The sequence below is a fragment of the Patagioenas fasciata genome, chromosome 4, assembly GCF_037038585.1.
Source record: "Patagioenas fasciata isolate bPatFas1 chromosome 4, bPatFas1.hap1, whole genome shotgun sequence".
NCBI lineage: Eukaryota > Metazoa > Chordata > Aves > Columbiformes > Columbidae > Patagioenas > Patagioenas fasciata.
In genome coordinates, this window is record NC_092523.1 from 34,744,584 (window position 1) to 34,757,620 (window position 13,037).

The 13,037-nt window shown below is 37.7% G+C and overlaps 1 protein-coding gene across 3 annotated transcripts in view; it reads right to left on the reverse strand.

Moving 5' to 3' along the window:
• Positions 1 to 13,037, reverse strand: part of SNX25 (sorting nexin 25) — an 87,607-nt gene that overhangs the window by 66,003 nt on the left and 8,567 nt on the right. For all 3 annotated transcript variants that reach the window (XM_065836309.2, XM_065836310.2, XM_071807630.1), the window contains exon 2: positions 8,489 to 8,561. In XM_065836309.2, the coding sequence (XP_065692381.1) occupies positions 8,489 to 8,561 (73 nt within the window). The remainder of the gene's footprint in view (positions 1 to 8,488; positions 8,562 to 13,037) is intronic.

Below are 13,037 nucleotides of genomic sequence, written 5' to 3' on the forward strand. Positions count from 1 at the left end.
TAGAGATAAGAAAGAACAAGTGGATTAGTAAGACAGCATGAACTTCAAAAATTATGAGGTATTCCAAACCATATCTACAAGCAATAACCAAGATTACTGTAATTACAAATCCCATGGCAACACCACCTTCTGCCATTCTGACTTTTATTTTTGACATTTGTCTGCTGCCAGTGTTATTGATGCTTCACTATAGCAGATGTCCCGGGAGGTCTAGGAGGGAACAGGAGGTGCTCAGGGCACACGCATGATCCATGTTTAGCAGTCACAACAAGATGGGGAAAAAGTTGGGGTAGAAGGGTCAGTTTGCATCTACCAGAGGGATAACTGAACAAGGAAGGGGAAATTAAGGCATGTGCCTGATGATCTGAACAGTTTCTTTACTAGACATTCTGATTTCAGACTTTTTGTATCAAAAGTACATCTCATTTGTCAGTGTGAGCCTGTGGTGCAAAGTAATTGTATGACCCCACTAGTTCTTACTTTCTACTTTGATAGAGGCGGTTTGTTTGGCAGCTTAGCAAACCATAAAAAGCTCCCTGGCACTGCAACAGTGAACTAATAACACATTGACAGCAGAACAACTCAGGCTGAATACTTCTGCCTGCCTGAAATACCAGCAGACGTCATCCAATAAAACATTTTGAAAGAAAAGGCTAAAATTGATAAAAGTTTCTAGTCAAGTGCTTCATAAATGAATTTCCTCGGGTTTATAAAGAAAGAAACTGAGTCACTTCATCGAGTATGCTGAAATATAGAGTTAAGTGCCTTTTGCTAAGCCATTTCAAGGCATTTAAATTAATTATTAATTAAGTAAATAAACAGAAGTTTTTTTCTGATCCAGAAGAGAAAAAAATATGCAGAGCCACACTGCAGGATGGGAACTTCCAATGTTGAAACATATCCAATTTCATTACTTTTCTAAAATCATATTTTATTGAAAAAACTCTCAGCACAAATAATACAAAGTGATAAAAACAGTTACAAAGGTAGTGGTTTTCTGATAAGCGAGCTGAGCAATAATCCCTTGATACACTGAAAAGCAAATGGGAACAGCTTTTTAAAACTGAAGTTTATTACTTATCTCAAGTCTCCTATCACAAAACACATTTTAATTATCTATTTTTCAACAGCTGTCCCCAGGTTCTTCTGCAACCACCTTTTCCTTACAGCTTGGTTACTCTCTTTTGTTGCAACACCTGAAATGCTGTGGAAAGCTGATCACAGCACAGATTCTTCCCTTTTATCTACTGTGTAAGAGACCCATAATTTCTCAAGTACATTCACAACACACTGCATTGCGGTATTTGTTATCATCGTCACTGGTAAACAATGATTTTTTCAGATTTCCTTACAGACACTCTACCCTTTGCAACGGTGCAAAGTAGCATATTTCAATGGCATCTTTTGCCTAAGAAGCCAAGTCATGGTATAGACGTACGGATATCAATTGGATAGACTCTACAAAACAAGAGTACAAGAGTAAAACTTCCATCTCCAACCCCTTAGACCACATTCTCTTTCAGAATACTTATCTATTCCCACCAACCCTTAATTTATAACTGCATTTTTAGGCAACTCCTCTCTAAAATTAGTTCTGCTCCTCATTCACACCATAATCACAATCACATCCAATGTTAAGTCTCTGTGGTCTGGTAAAAAACAACATTCAAACATATAACAATGCTAATTAGTAAAATACTATGACAGTTCAACTCTTGCAACTTTACTATAGTCTCAGTTGAAATACCTGGAGCAAGACCTATTACGGTGGGAAGACTCCTGCTCAGACATAGCAAAGTGATGGTACAGTTCTTCATCTAGCTGCATCAACATAAAAGAGCCACGAAATCTAGTGGCAGTATCAAACTAGAGACAAAAGATCACCTATCATCACCAAAAATTAAGCCATGCGATTATGACAGACTTAATTTGTGCTTCTCTTTGCCATTTACACACTTTCAACAGCTTCAATGGATTATCCCACTTTAAACCATATTTTCCTGCACCTTCCTTTTATAACTCTCTTCCTTTATATGCTTTCTACAGTTCCCTTGTCACTTCTGAGCCTTGCTGCCCTTCCTGCATCACAACAGTTCTCTATAAAAATTGCATACTTTAGTGCCCAGAATGTATGCCCCAAAAGACAGCTTTTATGACTTTAAAAAAAAAAATTATGAAATTTTAAAAGGACACAAGCCACAGGCACTAATCAAACACTGCCTCAGCCACATGTGTCATCCTGGCAATGATGCGCTGCTGCTGCTTTGGTTTCATGCCTATCGATGCAGCTGGTGCCTCTTTCAACACTCTAAAGAAATACAGAAAATAAATGTAAGAATTTTATACAGCACAGCTTGCTTCCTTCAGTGGAGAAATCTGCTCATAAATGTACTCTCATTATTTTTACACTGTATGTTCTCTAAAACATTGAAAACAACTGCTCAGAAGGCAAAAAAAAGAATAAAAAGAAAAGCAGAACACACTTTCAAGACAATAGCTTACTACCACTAGCTCAGCTGCTACAAACACAAAACAAATTTCTACAGATCAAACCAGACAGCAACGCATCCGGTGCAGAACTGTAGAAACTTCTACTGGGTTTTCTAAATTAGTTCAGAAGATCCAAGTCCCCAGTTGTTATAAGCTGATTAAAAGTCACTTCTGCACGAACATGAAGCTGAACCTCTTCCATTACTCTTTTAAAAGATTGTAAACTGAGCGAGTGTTGGAAGTAGAGAGCCATGCTTGTACAGAGGTTAGTGAGGACACCCCTCCAGACCCTCCCTTCGTTCCTAACCCCACTAGGTCTACAGCAACTGCTACCCCCTCTTCTTCCACATTCATTCATTCAGAGGTTCAGCAGCACCCCAAGAGCCAGTGGGTCAGAATGGCTTCAAACCTGCCATTTACAGAGCATTGCTTTAGACAGGTTTTATGCTAAGATTCATTACCCAACTTTATGAAAAACAACACAGAAATCTGAGCAACAAGGACTAAATGCCTACCCATTTTCACAAAGCACCATTAAAAAAACAGACCAGAAATACTCTCCCTCTGCAAATGCAGGCACAGACTTCCAAGTTTCAAACAAGAAGTAAATACCTTTTTCTGAAAGCACCAGAGATACCAGAACCATTACATTAAGTTACAGTCAAATCCAAAACTCTCCTGTGACTACAAGAACAACAGAAGAGAAGGTGTAGCAACAACACTGGCTTGAGTTCATCCACAACAGCAAGCATTGCAATCCATAAAATAGAAATGCAACATCAATATGAATTGTGTAAAGCACTGGATCAGGAAACCACCAAACAGTCAAGAAGTATTATTGTAATCCTGTGCTACTACAGCACTAGATTTTACATGCATGATACGGTTATCATAAGCGATACCCAAAGAAAAATACTCTCAAGAAAAATTTAACAGAAAAATACAACAGACTAAACCAGTGTTACGTACCTGACAAGGAACAGTTCTACAGAAGTGAAGGTAAATGCTTCATTATTTGTTACAGCTACTGCTTGCCCCACACTGCCAAAAGCCAATTCAATTTAAAAAAAAAAAAAAAAGCACCATCAACAAAAACCCAACAAGTGCCTTATTTTCATCCTCAGAAGATCTACCTCAAGTATTAAAGCCACTATGTTGGAGTCCCTAAAAATTACTAATAAATACTCTGAAGATGGAGCTCTGTCATTTTCAATACATCGATTTCTAAATTTGAAGAGATAAAGGCCATTATTCACTTAATTGTATTTTAGATTTTATTATGTTTTAGCTACACAACACAAATCAAGATGAGGTTTTATACTTAACATTAACTTTATTTATTGAAGTTTCCCATGCTCACTAAATCTTTATTTAGACCATGAATGAACAAATGCTGTGCAAAAGCCTGTACTCCAGTGAATGGCAACCTGCCCCAGTCACCAGCAACAGTGATTTATAGATTTCAGTTCTCTTGTTAAAGTTTGTGCTTGAAAAAACACTAGCACTTCTTTTACTTGCATTTTACAAAATTATTCAAACTCTACAAAACTGACACGTTAAACTGACCAGATGTTATCATTGTGCAAAGGGATTAGACCCTGACAGTCTCACATTCCACACCATTTATTTTTAATTAAAACTTTCTTGACATTTGCTTCTTTAATAATCATTATGAATGCACAGGAAAAACATGTAAACACATAAAATAAGAGAAAAAATGTGTTAAAAGGATCTAGGAAACACGTAAAAAATATCAGGCAGATTTCTGTTCAAATAGTTTTGCCCATGTACCCTTGGCCAAAAGTTCTTAGCTCCAAGTGTTTGAAACCCAGTAGCAGAGAGAACATGAATTCAAATTAAGTCTTGCTCATATTTTGGACTCAACTCATTTTTTGAGAACTGTGTGTGGGTAAAAAAAAAAAAAAAGACAGATTTTCAAATAGAGAGGGGCTGAAGCCACTGCATTATTTTTTCTAAATGTCAGTGTGTGGATCTTAAGTTAGGAAACGAGACAGGGAAAAAACTCCTGTAAAGGGAAGTCCTGCCTTAAATCCCTAATGAGTTCTTCTAAAGGGTCAACTAGAACACAGGAAAGATCTGATCCACACGTACAATCTAATTAAATTCCCAAAATATTTCCAACGAGGTCACCTCAACACAGGGTTGGAGTAAGATAAGCCACTATGAAAGAAGAGGTGGCTCTCTGGCATGAAATATTTTAAGAGCTAGGAAACACAGGATATGAATAAACAGTTTTCACAGCAGAAGAATTTCACCACTGGAGTTCTGCTGGGATCCGTGCTACGGCCCATGCTGTTCTACTGACTCGTAAATCATCCCATAAAGCAGGTAAGCAATACAGAGACCAGTCTTCCTGGTTCTACTAAAGCAGTAGAGACCAAGACTGACTGTCAATAATAATAAAAAGACCACAGAATATGGGACAATAGAAGTTAAGGATGAAATTCAGATCCTGGAAGACAGTCTACACACACAGCAGGTAACCCTGACAGCTACAGCCTTCAGCCCAAACAGTGTGCTGAGCAACAGCGGCACAGGTCTGACTGAGTACAGGGTCTCTGAAGGGACACAATCCTAAACTACCTACCACCATATGACATGGGCTGAAAACATGAAGTTATTGCATAAGCAACAGGAAGCGTTAAAAGGCTAAGAGTATTTGTTAAAGTGGGTTTGTTTGTTTGTTTGTTTGTTTTTGCATAAGATAAATGAAGGGCAAACAAGAATCAAATCAATTTATCAAGAAAAAGCATGAAAAAATACTGAAAAATCCCCAGCATTTCAGTGTTAGTCACTCAAGTACTGAAAGAGGGATTCTGGGGTTTGAAACTAAAATGCCTGCTCTTTCTGCCATATTCTACAAGGAAAACCTCTTTATACTGTTACACTTGTTCTGGTTTTGAGTATTTAGATTTAATAAAACACACCACACAGTAGCAGGGCCAATTCACAGCTTTCCCTCACCTTGTATCTACAGCTTATGCAAGTACGCTGTAATTAACAATGAAGTAGCACTCTGTAACACCGTCCTTTTATATTACTCTCTCGACAACGGGAAGCAGGAAAGAAGTTGAGAACTGAGCTGTAAACCGACATAAACACAATTTCCTTCTTGGTGGTGCCTGGTGACCAACATTGTATAATAGAAAGAAAATTCCCAGCAGCTGTCACACCGGCTTTGGCAAGATGACAAGCTGTCCAAGATACAAGCAACTATTATCAGTCAATGACCATCACAGGAAAACTATATAAGCACCGTAACATTTTTAAATTTATTGAAACAAGACTGATAGTTGCAACGGAAACAAGCTCAACTCCTTCAATTAAAACTAAGGATGATCACTCATCTCTGTCCTTCCATGCACATTAACAGACTGATGAGAACATCAGGAAAAATGCAGTAAAACTCGTGACAGCTTGTCAAGCGAGACACACCACAGAACCTCAGGAAAGATATTCTAAACTCAGAGAGAAAAGTCCCCACAGACTGTCTGTAACACCAGCAAAAGCATGGCATGACTGGGGGACCAGCCAGCAGGCAATTTGGGAGGGATGCACGGTAGTCAGCAACCAACAGCATTAACCAAACTAACAGTACTAACCAAAGGGCTGTCTCTTCATAACCAGCCATAGCATTTCTGAAATTAGGTGATGCTGGCTCCTCTGAAATGTTACCCTTCATCTCTAAGGTAATGTAAAATCTGATTTAAAAAAAACACTGCCAAACCCCATCAACTGTGATAATCTGACAACATTACTCGAAACCTCAAGTGGTGGTAGGAGTCCGAACTGGTCCCCAAGATTAAAACCGCAGGAGAACTGAAAGTCTCTTAACTAAACAAACTGGACTTTTTAAAGCATTTTATTGAACAGCCTGTTAGATCTAGACAGCAAGAAGCTGGCTAAAACTTCTTGTATCTACAAATACTTTAATCCTCATCAGTTTAGGATTGATTAGCATTAGAGTACGGCAATAATGAAACAGAAATGCAGACAGTATTTTTTATATCGTTAGTAATAAAGTTTTATTTAACCATGAACTTGTAAAACTTGTAAAAATCGTTTATAATATGAAGACAACTACAAATTTCTGAACTGCTACAGGACAAGGAACCTATTTTCAGGCAGACCAATCATTTCACTCTAATTAAAAAAACAAAAAAAACCAAAAAGAAAACAAAAACACAACAACAAAAAACATCATTTCTTTTTGCTACTCAGTATCTAAACCTTAAGTTGACTTGGACACCTTCCAAAACCAAAAAGTTTACTCAAGCCTACTTCTGGTAGAATGAGAAGTACAGTCTCATCCTCGTGAAACTGCATAATGGAAGAGCAGCTGGCTTTGTTACTCACTACAGCCTGGAAGGAATACAACCAGATCTGACAGGTTTGCTCTCCAATATTCAGAGTGAGAATGGAGAGTAAAAGCTACTCTGAAAAGAAACAGGAGAAAGGCAAGTAAGCTGTCACAACAGAAGGTCCTCAACTCAAAAATGAATCACTTAAATATTGGTAACTTACTTTCAGCATTACTGAGCAAGGATGGACTCATGCATCCAAGTGAATGATCTGCAGGATAAATACCTCAGGTGAAGACGGCTCTGTATTTTTTACAGACACGAGTTACTCCTACGTGCACGTAACAGGAGGGAAGCGTAACACAACTATTTCTTCCACAGTATTTCACACTACTTGTTGTCTGTCTCCAAAGAACCCACTACCTCGAATTCTGTGCCGACTATGTCAAGACTTCATTTCAAATTCCAAAGCACGCTATCTGAAATGTAAAGTACGCATGCGAGAGAATACAGCAAATAACTTGGCCGTGCTCATTTCATATGTGTAATGTTTAGATACTACTTTCCTTTTCACATCATCAGGAATCCTATAATCTGACTGATTCCAGATGAAAATGCTGCCTAAAAACAAATTATGATACAACAGTTCACCTTCACAGAAACATGACGTAGTATATAAAGTGTTCTAATTTTATATGTTAGCTACACATCCTGCTAACAGTTATTGATAAAAGTAACTTTAAAAACATCACACATCCCACAAAGTTTTCACAAGACAACCAACCTGTTTAAAGCAACATTAATTTTCATACATACTTTACAGATGTGAAAAAAAAATTGTAATAGCGCTGTAAAGGAATCTTAAAGAAAAAAATATTCAAAATTAGATAGAATATTTACAAAAATACTGAAACAGCATCAAATTTTATAAATATATTTTAAAAGCTATAGTACACAACTCTTCATGTGTTTTCTTCTTTTAATATACAAGCTAGATCTTCCCCCCAAATCATCTTTAAGTTCCAATCTAGCATAACTTTCAAAGTAATAAAACAAAAAACTTTTTTGCTTCAAATTCTGACACTATCCGAAGTTCTACAACATTCTGTACTATCAGGAGTCAGTAAAAAGACATGTGTGTAGTAGTAGCTACTCTTTATTTTAAAGAATTGTAAACAGGATATTTTAAATCCATATGATCATAGTTCACATTTTACTATCTAAATCCCAATGACTGTACTGGTGATCCACAGATTCCATAGACTGTATCAGCCAGAAATACAAACGCTGATTACAGATTCAGTTTTCATGGCAGGAATTACACTAAATGGGAAGACTGTTTGAAAGAGTCTACAGGATTGATCGGTTGAGGAAAATCCAAAGAAGAATCTTTGAAAAGCTTCCCTTTTGGTTCGTGCGCAAGTACTAAGGACTCTACAGTAATGTATTTCTGTAAAACACAGACACTACAATAACTAGATACCAGTTACACTGCAAAATCAACATCACATTACCTACTACAGTGGACCTCTTGTGAAGACAAAGACCTTGTACTTTTATTTTATATCAAGGAAGAAGTCATGGTCATATTCTAATATCCTGGAATATTGTGCAGTTTGCTAAGAGGACAAGAGGTATTCAGAATCCAATGCTGTTTTGTTCAAGTTAAGACTCACCTTCTTTCAGTGCTTTATCCATGTTGTGAGAAATGATCACTCTCTTTGACTGGACTGAATCAGACCGATTATTCTGAAATGCAAAGAGGACATTCATCATAAGAAGAAGGAATAAACCAAAAATGACAAAAGAAAGAAAACTGGAATTCAAGGTGAGAGTACTATATCATCTGGATTTCATACAAACATCGACACCCCGTATGATTAAAACAGATGAGTGTCAACTGTCTATGAGATTATTATACATTATTCATTAAGCACATATTAATACCCATTGTCGTATATTGTACACTGTACAACTTGCTCAATTATCTCAAGTTTGGGTTTTTTGGAAGAAGTGAGCTGTTATTCATTTGCAATTCAATGCACTGAGAATAGGACATGCATTTAATAAAACAACTGGAACTCTTCCATTTAGTATTTTTACAGCTTTATAGGATCTCAAATAGACAGCCCAATAGCAAATAGAACAACTTCATAGCCAACTGAGATGATGAACCTCATTTAGTGTCATAAACCACTTTTAAAATAAAAGCAAAACCCTTCAGTCTCCTACAGTAATTTTCATTCATATTCTTTCTGGTTTTCTCCTTTCAAAGACATTTCTGGCCACTGCATTTTATGCTGCTGTACTGTAGAAACATTTGTCTGTTTTGAAGTATTAGCTCTTATAGTGTTCAAACAGGTGGGTAGACCAAGAAACATGTTTCAGAGTGTAGACAAAGATCAGCGATTCATGCTGTCCTTATACAGAAAGGAGTGTAGCTCCAATCAGAAACAGAAATTGTCCCCAGTGCCACCCTGCTTACTTTTCTCCCCTTGATGGGAGCTCAGAGCCTCCTTGGTAAGGAAACCAAGGTTTAGAAACATCCAATGTTCACCAAATAGAAAACAAGAACACAGTTTAAACTGTAAGGGGGATTTAAGAAAAAAAAAAAACACTCTTTAATGTTTTTAAAGGTAGTATGCCATTATGTCAGCCAATTTGCAGGCTAATACTCAGTGTATTTTTCTGTAACATGTTTTCCTTCTACTTCAGATACATGCACACGGAGTCTGGTAAAGCACATCTAACTGGACACAGATGAAGGAGTTTAAGGACTATCCCAACAGCAAAATAAAGCTGTTCGGACTCACATGCACCTACCACACAGCATTGCCACAGATACTTTGCGGGCCTTGAGTGCCCCCTTTCCACCCACACTTATTTTGTTACAGCTTTGGGGCAAGTGCATCAACACCTCCTAGACTTATTCCAGTCACTAGCATGGCTGTGGTCTTCTAACCATTTTCTTCCCATCTTGACAACACTATCAACGGCAAGAGTAGCAAGATTTCAGCACGTTTGCCTCCATTTGCAGCCCGCTCTTACTACCAGAATGATAGTTGAGGAGGAGTAAAAACAGAGCATTATCTGAATAGTAAACCACTACAGATTTTCATGGTCCCTTTCACTTGAACACGATGCTGGTAAAAGCTAAAGCCGTACCCACCTAAATGGCTGCAGAAAGTATTTTTGCTGTTTAGAAGAACACCTAATAACAATATTTGCAATGCTCCAATACATCACCTCTGACTGCTAATGTTGTTATGCTTCCTCCACACAAAGATGTGTTAATGCTAGTCACACAATTACTGTAGGATTTTTCTGCTTTATTTGCAGCAGGAAACTGGATGATTCATAACCACTCCGACTTAAAAAGAGAAGAGACAGACTCACAGAGACATTAAACACCCCAAATACGTTTGGGGAGGGGCAAAGGATTCAGAAAGCCCTATTAAGCAAAGTCACTCAGGTCTTTCTGTGAAGGAAGAGCTCCTGAACACAAGGCCACAATCCTGACTGAAGCTCTATGCTCAACACACTCCATCTTCCTTAACCCCCATGCTACTGTGCGTATCCTATAAGACTAAACTTTCTGTTAAACCCAGTCATACCTGGAGAGAGGTCGGTAACCTCAAGCCCCTAACTTGGGCATCAACAGTTCCCATTTGCACCTTGTTTGCAGGACTGGTTTTGTACAGCCTAAACATCAGTAAGCCCTTTCACGAAACCCTACCCAAATTAGTCCTTTCCAAACTTGTTGAAGCACAAGCTGGCATAAGAAAATTATAAATGTTGAACTCTGCTTCACCTCACTACCTGCCTCAGTTCAGGACTTCTTATCAACTGAGCGAATACAAAACAAATGCCTTCAGAGGGGATCCATGGTTGCAAGTAGCTCTCTCTACATCACCACACTACAATCCAATCTACACATTTCCACAAAGCAAGAAACAATCATTTTATGTTTCAATCTTGAACACTCATGTTAAGAACACGACAGACTATTGCCTCAGTGAAATGTTGCCTCTTAAATACAAAGATACAAACTCACATTTCAGCTTGCAAGAATATATTTCACTGACAGCATCCTTTATAGTTGGCATGTTTGACTTTGAAAAAGCACTGGCTTTTTTTCTTTCTTTTTTTTCTTTTTTTTATGAAAAGGAGTAGCATCCATGTTTGGCACGGGAAACTTCAAGTAACACAAGTGATCAAAAAGAATGTAAAAGGTAAGAAGTGAATACCACCACTGGCAATGATGATTTTGCTGCTGCGCAAATCTAATTACTGAAGAGCAAAGGAACATACACAGTATACTGTATTTTCTGAGAAATTTTCCATACTCATACCAATATTGCATACAAGACCATGAATAATCTGAGAGAGAATTGCAGAACAAGAAATAAACCTCATTTAAAAACAATATTTCAACTTTGTTTAAAAACAAACTTTCAAGAACAGATGAGACTCTAACATTTGAATAAATGGGAATTCTTAAATGCATTGGAGTGATCTTGATTGGGTTAGTTCAGGCATAAGAAAAAACAATTCAGAGACCTTATTGATGTCTCCTACTACCAAACAAGAGGGTAGAGAGAAGAGGAAATCTGGCTGTTCTTGCAGATACACAGGACAAGAGGCAAAACTACTGTAATTATGAAGCTGGTCAAATCCCAGAATGGGTGGGCTGAGAGGCTGTGGAGTCTCTGTCCTTGGAGATATGAAAAACTCGAATGGAGAAAGCCCTGACCCACCTTACCTAGTTGGACCCACTCTGGGCAGGAAGGTGGACTAGATCTCCTCCAGACATTCCTTCCAACCTGAACTATTCTGTGATTCTTGAAGATACCTCAGAGAACTGTGAACTTAATTTAGTGACTAATAATGGACCAGATCTTAAATTGCCTGCTTATTGAACTCCTCTTTCAGCCTTACAAACTTGCATTCAGCAGAAGGAAGTCTTAACTCTTGTTAGCTTATATCTGCTTTTAAAACATGCTGTTTCTGTGACAACAATAATGATGAATTAACTAAATAAGCAGGCACCACTGAGTTTGATGACAGACAGCAACAAACACCTTAAACCCAACAGTAACAACTTGGTAACATGGGTTTACCAGCACCTGTGACAACCAAAAGATTTCAGAAAATTCACAGTTCAAACTCAGCTCTAACAACAGAATGAAAACTCCAACAGATTTCACTGTAAGATTTTCTTCCCACCCCTGCCTCAAGTCAGATGGAGGGCGTATGCAGAGAACAGGTTCAGCTAGAAAGCCTAGATTTGAATATTTTCACATTTTTCTTCATGTTGCTCATCTAAAGGAAAATGGTGCTATATTTCATGAAACAGTTGGCATAACCCTGACTGAGCCAAAAATGTTCATAAATGGATTTAACACAGTCAAAGCTGCAGCTTCTCTAGCTTAAATGTTCTTTCATACTGATTGAAGCCTAGTATGTTCCCACTAGTCCTGACTTGCTCTATCACAGCTCCCAAAAAATGGGCTTCACTTTGCAGAGTTTATTGTTGAAGAATGTCAGAAACCAGGCTGAAACTTCAATAAAGCTTGACAAGATGACTTGAAAGAGCAGGGTGGAGCACATTTGGAAGGCACATGCAAAGAATGAAGTTGCTAACAGGGAGGCCTGTTTCCTGGAACAGCTGAAGTTTTCCCTAGTTTTGACTTTGTAGGCTGAAAAAAAGAGGATGTGTGCATTTCCTGGAGAATTCTAAATAACAGTCATTGTTTGATACTTTTGAGAATTATTTCAGATGCAGACAACAACAGTCTGAAAGACCCAGGAAAAAAAAGGCAAGGCTGGCATTGAGCCTGAAATTTTGTCTTAGGTTCAACCTCCAACAGAAGCAAAAATGAAGTTAATGTCATTTATTAGTTTAAACAATTTAAGTAATTTAAAATTAGTTCTGAATAAAACAATAAATGTTAAATGATAAATTAAGGTGTTTTAGCAACTACACTGAATAGACATTAAAGCACGGAGAACACGGGAATACCTTCCACCATCAAGAAATCCATCTGCAACACTCAGTCATCAAATGCAATTCTTAAAACGTAACAGTAGAAAGCCAGGCACATGTTACAGGCACGCCACACACAGACTTACTCTGCTATGCAATTAAAGCCAGAAGCAGAGAAAAATTAGTAATTATTTCTATTACATTAACTCAATTACAATAAAACTAGAACAGAGCTCAGG